The sequence below is a fragment of the Helobdella robusta genome (genome assembly GCF_000326865.2).
Source record: "Helobdella robusta unplaced genomic scaffold HELROscaffold_2, whole genome shotgun sequence".
NCBI lineage: Eukaryota > Metazoa > Annelida > Clitellata > Rhynchobdellida > Glossiphoniidae > Helobdella > Helobdella robusta.
This window is the reverse complement of record NW_008704083.1, coordinates 3380823-3388945: the sequence shown is the minus strand read 5'-3', so window position 1 is coordinate 3388945 and position 8123 is coordinate 3380823. Positions and strand designations below refer to the sequence as shown.

Below are 8123 nucleotides of genomic sequence, written 5' to 3'. Positions count from 1 at the left end.
TTAATTTTTTATTATAGATGTCAGTATTTGTGATATTTTTTTATCGTTTTCTAGAATATTGTTCTTGACAGTAGCAATTAAATCAAGTTGTTGAAAGATACTGGCATTAACTTCTTTTAATTGAGATTTCAGTGGTTCCAGTGAAGCTATTGAAATGCTGTGGCAATTATTTATATTATGAAAAATTATATTTTCATTAACACAAAAAACTCTGCAATGGAAAATATTGCTATAAATTACCTCTGTTCTGATAAAAATTCCTGTCGATGTTTTTTGCATTCTTCTTTCCAATTGTTTAATTCTTTCAACATTGAATCCATATCTTCTTGCAAAAAATCGAGCGTTTTGCCTAGCGGATTGATGTTTCTTGTAGATGATTGCATGAGGGTTTGAATTTTATCAATATCTTTCGTCATCAGATCACGATCTTTTTTATGAGGCGTTTCAATAAAATCCTGTTTCTAAAGTTTAAAGTGTAAACTTTAATCATGATTGAATGACGAACTTGTAATAAAATCGAAAAATTTCAAGAATGCCAAAATAATACATTATTCTAATTTCCTGTTAATTTTTAAAGTAATTTATCTCCTAACTACATTTTCATGTTAATAAAAAACTATTTAAATTTAAATTCATCAAGCCAAGAAATATCAGGCCTTTAACACATACCAAAACATTCATGTCAGCCAAGGCATGTTAACGACTTTTTTCCGTATATTAAGATTTTTTTTCGGACGAAATCATGGCTTTGAAATATACCATAGCTCAATTAAATTCAACTTTAAAAAATGAGGTAACAACAATTTATAACATAAAGATAAGCTAGTTTATTCACTTGAAAGGAAATGCCATTTAAATACTCTAAAAGTGGAGTTTTTAGCCCGTGTTCGAAGTTTTTTTCTTTATGCCCCATGCTATTTATCTTCGTTATTAACGTACATTTACAGTGCAACAGAAAAAGGGCAGATAATTTTTCTATGAAATGGCGGAAAATCATTTGAAAATTTGGAGCATAAAATTAGTGAAAATAAACGGCCAATTTTAATTTGCACGCGGGCGTCCAAAGGTCTATGGTCGGCTCTTTGTATTCGGTATTTAACAAATTTTCATAAAATCTTTTTGCCAAGCCGGTGATAACACCGAAGAGAAGTGTGGAAATGACAAAATAAACAAAAGGAAGGCAGCCACCGATGTCCCAAATTTTAGCCACATCTTTAACCTTCTTGTTTCTTCGTACCTACTGCCATCTTAGACGTTATACATACAAATAATACATGTTTACATCAACTGTTCTTCCACTCTATAATTTTAGAGAGCTTAATTTTTCAAAAAGCGTCATAAGTTGACAAATACATAAATAAAGGTTCACGTTTTAGTTCTTTTATCTCTTTGCAATCATCAAAGGAGGTGACTCCAAAAACGCCCAAAAGACCATTTGTTCAACTAACCACAGCAAAGATTAACCCATGAAAGCGCTATATACATTCAACAATACAAAGTCAAATGAATAATATATTTATATTTACATTAACTTTTTTTTATAGTAAAGTCAAACATTGTTCGGGAATCAGAGTTGGATTTTTTCAACGACCTTGACTTTTAATTTTTCTGCAACTCTCTACCTTCTTCTCAGAACGAATTTCAAAAACAATCTGCTTGTAAAATTCATTGAAGAGAACTGTTAAACATCGCGGTAATGGCGCTTTAAAAAATCGATTGATTGATTAATCAAACTTCCCTATTAAAAACTTTTGCGAATCCGACACCGATTATTAAACTTCGCAACTTTTTGCTAGAAATAAAAAATGATCAATAAACCAAAAACTAAAACAAATTACATAAAATTTATGAGAAAATATAAGAAAATGCTAACATTCTCTGATTTTTCGTTCATATTAGCATTTACTTCCAATTCCTTTTTCGTTTCCATGATTTTCTTCACCAAAATTCCTTGATTGTTTCAAAAAGTTTTTTTTAAACATATCAATTTTAGACTATAATAAAATGAACGTTTACCGTGATCCTTGCTACTTTCGTCAATTTTTTCATTTTGAAAATCACTTTTATTTTGTTGATTCCAAACAGAGTCGTTGTCGTTTGTTATGAAGTCATCATCATCGTCATCATCGTTATCCGAACCACGACGTTTGTCGACAATAAGATTTGGCCTGTTTAATCATATATCATAAGCGTTCCACAACTAACTCAATTTGATTAACTTTAATGAACATAAAAGTAAAAGTTTTATAAACATACACTGTGCCGATGTCTTCATTGGTTGGCTCGCTTGATCTCAGTTTCGGTGGGCCGGGTCGCGCACTGTTTGGTCTAGTCAACCTAGAAACATAACAAAATTTTCAGGGTAAAAAAAAGATTTATTTTCTATTTCTTTTTCTAATTTGATTTATTATTTGAATTAAGTTATACCGGTAAAACAAATTAACGAAATTGACTTTTGTAACGGCTATTAGGTCAAAAGATTGTTGGAACACAATAAGTTAAGTTTCTGCAGCGATCATAGTCTCTTTTGTGCTGAAAACAGAAGAACGAAATTGATGATGAAACTGATTCAAGTTGGCATCGCAAAATTTCCAAACAAAAACAAAAGTCATTATGAAAATAACCTAAATTGACAAAAGCCTGTGTCCCTCGCGAATGCATTATTCAAGAGAAGTGTATAAATGGTGTCCCACAATGCGCACAAGCGATCAAATGATGACTTTTATACAAAGATTGAATATGCAGAACTTTGTAGACAAATTTGTTAAGCGATATGCACAAATATTCAACTGCCTCAAGTATCAATTGATCGAACCGATATTTAAAATAAAATAAATAACTAAATCACGTTAAGGCGCAAAACCTTGGCAAAATGTTATACATTTGCATTGAATAAAGTAATCAAGTATTTAATTCATTGCATCAATCAGTACCTCACTTAATAGCCAAAGTTCACTTTCTACAAATAAATATAACTGAATAAAAATATTAAAATACATAAAAGCAAACGCAATATGTATATAATCTGTAACAAAAAATGCATGAACGGCTATGTAAATAGTCTGCAATAATGCAAGAGTACATGATGGCGTTTCTCATTAAAAAAAGTTAATGAAAAATTGCATTGAATGCCAAAAAATGTTCAAAATAATTAAAAAATTTATCCAATTTGCTAAAAGGTTAGGAATACAATTTTAAAACGTCCCGTCCGATCACAAGCCCATACAATCATCCAATTTGAGACGGAAATCAATGAACAAAAAATTTAAATGATAAAAAATAAACTAACTACCTTGATCGATTTTCTGGTGTTTCTTTTCAAATGAAAAATTCAATTAAAATTTAAAATTAAATTGATATTAAATTGATAATTAATAGCAATAATAATTTTACAAACGTATTAACAAAAAACAAAAAAAAACAAAAAGTTAAAAACTTATATATGAGCAAAATAAATTAAAAAAAAGTGTTAAAAATTGAAATAAAATAACTTTTTGAAAAAATGAAATAATTTTGTCTCCTTGAAAATTCTATTGCAATTTCGTGCATTAACACAAAATAAAATGGCTCTCAATCTGTTAAAACACCATCTAGCAAATTTCAAACCTTCAACTGATTACTAAAAATATATTATGGTGATTATAGCTTTGATGTTTAATTGAATAAATGTTTTGCTGTTACTGTCAAGTTTTAACAATTGAATATTAAAAGCGGATTTGTTCATGAAACAAAATATATTTTTATCGGTTTATCACGATAAAACAAACACTTATCTTAAAATCTCCTGAATTTTTTTGTTCGAGTGAAATTTGGAATAAAAAAAACTTAGTTTAAAATGAATAATTTAAAAATTAAATTTCTGTGTTGAATCTTTTTATTTATCGAAACGTTCTCTTTCTTAACTACTTTAAAATTATCTAAAATTCGTAAAATTTTCACATGTCTAAAAATGTTTGCAAAATTGGTTTTTGGAAATTTAAGTAACTGGTGGAGAATAAAAAAAGAATGAAGAAAAGGAAACCAAACACTTGGTTGGTGCTTATATGACAAAATAAAAAAAAGACATGAGAAATGCTGACGAGAGTTTGTTAAAAATGTAAAATCTTAATATCAAATTTGGGTGGGTTACATCAATTTATTTAACACTCTGTTTAGAGGTTATATCATCCAGCATTTCTTAAATTGCGGGTTCAGAAATACTGGAATGATATAACCGTTATATTCAGTTATATTTAGATTTTTAAACCATGATAGATTAAAAAATTTAACATTTTGAAATAAATAAGCTGATTCAAATTACCGAGCACATAAAATCATTTTCCAAAGTCACCAGATTAATTTACTCATATTTTTACTTTACCTTCAACTTTTCTCTGCCTAGTTCCTTTAGCTGAAGATGGTCTTTGTAGTGTTTTCAACTAGAAATCATTTGATATGAGTCTCCAGCGATTATTTATTGTTAATCAAGTTAAATGAAAAATTTTCATAACAGTAACCAACATAAAATTTAGTTTCGATTTGTATATAGTTAACTAAATTGAAAATAAAATCCTAACAAATAGAAAACAAACAAAAATTTTAAAAATTAACTAAACAAATATAGCTAAATATTAATTAAGAAGGCTTACTTTTATCATCCGACTAAATAATTAGGTGCATGAGAGAAAAATTCAGTAATCTTTTTATAATAAATACAATTGAAATAACATAAGAAAAGATCAACATACATTGTTAGCCATTCTTTCATGATTGTTTTGAACCGAAGAAATATCTTTTTGACGATGTTCAGATCTTTCATTTTCATCTGTTTTATTTCTTTTCTTCCCTCCATGATTGTTGTTTTTCGATGAATCGGAGGCATTTAACTTATCATTTTCCGCGGTTATATTTTCTGATTTATGCCTCTTTTTATCTTTCACCTTCATTTCCTGGCTGGTTGAACTACTTTCCTTCGTGTCTTGAGGAGCAGTTAGTTCTGCTTCATTTTCTGATTTGTGCTTTCTTTTATCTTTGTGTCTGCTTTTTTCATGACCAGCTCTATCTTGATCTTTCGTTTCCTCCTGTTCTTTGTGAGATTTTTTTTCTCTATCTCTCTCGCCACTGCGAGTTCGTTTTTTGTGTTTGCTGATGCTATGCTTTTTGTCCGATGAATCAACTTCGGAAAAACTTTCTCTGCGAGATTCATTCTGGTTGGTATTTTCCTTAATTTCAACATTTTTTTTCTCTTTGTGCACCGAACGTTTGTCATCTCTACTTTTAGAATGATGTTTTTCATTTTCATCATTTCTGTTTTCTTTGCTTCTGTGGTGATTTTCATTAAGCTGTCGAAATGTTTTTTTTATAACAACATTCAACGTTAAAACACTACATTATTTATTGGGTAAATTGATAAAAATGATGAAAATTTGAAATTCACCAATTTTGTTTTGTGAGACTCAGCGTTATAACTTTTTCTTCACAAAAATTTAATATTTCTAAGACATTACGATCCAATTAAATAAAGTAAATGAGATGGAGCGTTTGACCTGAACGTTGACCTAGAATATTACGTCATTTCACTGTATTTTTACGCTTTAAACGCTCACCCTGTATGAATTATACTGGACGCGTGACGTCATTGCTTCTCTCCGGTAGAGCGTATAATTGGAGAGATGCGGCAATGCACTACCAGTTTCAAATTCCATAGGTAATTTTAATAATTAATTTCATACTATTAACTTTCGAAAAACCTTAATTATTAAATTTTTTATAACCCGTAAAACTTTAGTCATTTTTATGCTAATCAGACTTTGTTAGGATACAGCAACGAAATAGCTAAAAAAAAACTAAAAAAACCTGAGAGCAAAGCTAGTAGGTGCAAGGCAAAATCTCCTAAAAATGCAGCTTAGAGCAAAACTACTGAACTTTAAATAAAAAGTGACTACATATTAGTGCTTCAGCAAAGTTGTTTTTCTAATAAAATCTCAAATTGACATCAACCAAAGTAATTTTGTTATTTATTCATAAACTTTTTTTTTTTTTTTTTTTTTTTTTTTTGTTATTTATTCATAGACTGCAATGTCCTGGTTATGACATTAAACTGACCCTCACTGCCTTGTGAGTGATGTTGGATCATCAAAGGCTAGGCCCACCGCTTATAACTGTGGTTGCGTAAGGAAGGGCGTCCTGCGTAAAAATTAGCCAAATAAATTACTTATGATGACAGAAGTGACAATGGTTTCATTATAGGTAGCCAAACGGCAACCCCCGATCTCGGGGAAAATGTCGTCTAAACGTGTGTTGTTGTTGTTGTTGTTATTCATAGACTGCAAATAACTAATACCCATTATTAACATTTCAGCTTTTGCCTGTGAAACCTAGGTTAAAAAGCATATCAACTGATCTGCTAGAGAAGTAATAGAGTTCTCAGAACACAAGGACAAATAACTTCAATTGCAATAAGGAATATGTGTAGGAAATCATAAAACAGACTTACACCAGCCTTAGTGTTGTTTTCAGAGTTTTTTGATTTCCTTTTCAAAAGTTTATTGACGTAGTCGTTATTGTCTACCTGCAAACAAATTATGTATATTTAAAATTTGTTAATTTTTGTCAAGTTCCAGGCACCAGAAAAAATATTTATTTATAAATTAATAATTGAAGTTCTGTGAAAGAATAATTATAAGATAATAAGTTTTACAGAATTTTGAATAACTAGATGATACATTTCGATTTCCACATAAATAAGAGTACATTCCTAAAAGTGACTGGCAAATTTTTTTTTAAATTTGTATAGGTAGTATATAGCTTGTATCATTTTAATTTTTAAAAAATTGGAATAAGTAGAAATGTATGCATACAACAATTTTTTATATTCTAAAAAGCAATAAATAGTAATTTTCTTTCTTCAAAAGAAAGATGCTTAAATTTTGATCAACAAAATTATTCTTACTGCCAGACCAAATGTTTTAAATGATGGAGCATGAGATCAAACAATCATTATTTTCAAAAAATTTCACATGAAAAAGGGATCATTCACTGAAGCTAGCCATAAACCAGGCCAGCCTATCCATTCGGCAAACAGTTTTTTTGTTTGTAATTGAAATGAATTTATTTTAACACAAGTGAAGCATGAACTATATTACAGTAACTTTTTAACATCTCACATAAAGTTATTTCTTGCAAAATAAAGTTTAAGAATGGCAGATTGGTTTGCAAGTTAGAGGTCAACATTTGCATTATTTATATTGTTTACTTTTGTTTACATTCAATAGATATATGAAACAAAACATACTTTTTTATTTATAGCCTTGGCTAGTAATTGAAGCAATTCATTAGTTTTTTCTGGATCATTGCCAGCTATTATTTTTGATGGCTTGACTGAGATAGTTGTATCATTCACCAATGCTAATAATAATTGTAATTTAATCAATATAATATATCATATTCTATAATTTAACTGATTGAAGATATAAAAATAATAATCACTAACAAACAATATCAATGACCTTTTGCAAAAAAGCTATTTTTGAATCCTTTTCCTATAAAATGTCAGTAAAGTTGAATTATATATTACTACATTATGCTTATTTGTACATAATATTTTATAAATACTAAAATATAATATAATATGTTATCCACCTTGACATTATCTGAATTCATTTCAGCATCGGTAAATAAGCCAACCATGAAGCCAGTCGTCTTAATAACCTAATTTTAAAATAAACTCAGTGAAAACATTTTAAATTAAAAGAGATAAGTATTAAAAAAATAAACAGACAGAAGTGACGATATCGTGAAGAAATCTAAATGGGGGTTTGCTGAGCAGCTTGTCAGTCATTGGAGGCTTCTTGATAATTTTCCCCAACGATTCCTGGGTCTCTTTAATGATTTTAGAATCAATCAACTGAACACTCATTTCTATTGAATTTAATTAAAATATTGGCAAAAATATTTGAAGGCAAGTCAACGACGACATAAAATTGACGAAATAAACATCGGCATCCGTTTATTAAAGTCAAACGTAACTAATGGCAACCAAAAAAACAAAAGGCGCTCCGGCAAAGAAACAAAATAAAAACGCAATGAATAAAATTTCCTGCAAATACTTTACTATATATATATATATATATATATATATATAT

General features: G+C 29.0%; 1 protein-coding gene across 1 annotated transcript; it reads right to left on the bottom strand.

Annotated features, from left to right (window-relative positions):
• Window positions 1-7897, bottom strand: HELRODRAFT_64267 (hypothetical protein; the record flags this gene model as incomplete). Its single annotated transcript, XM_009017245.1, has 7 exons — window positions 1-157; window positions 241-455; window positions 4761-5135; window positions 7274-7386; window positions 7472-7520; window positions 7621-7689; window positions 7769-7897. 7 exons carry the CDS (start codon window positions 7895-7897, stop codon window positions 1-3), a joined length of 1107 nt encoding a protein of 368 aa, XP_009015493.1.
• Between the last annotated feature and the right edge of the window lie 226 nt (window positions 7898-8123).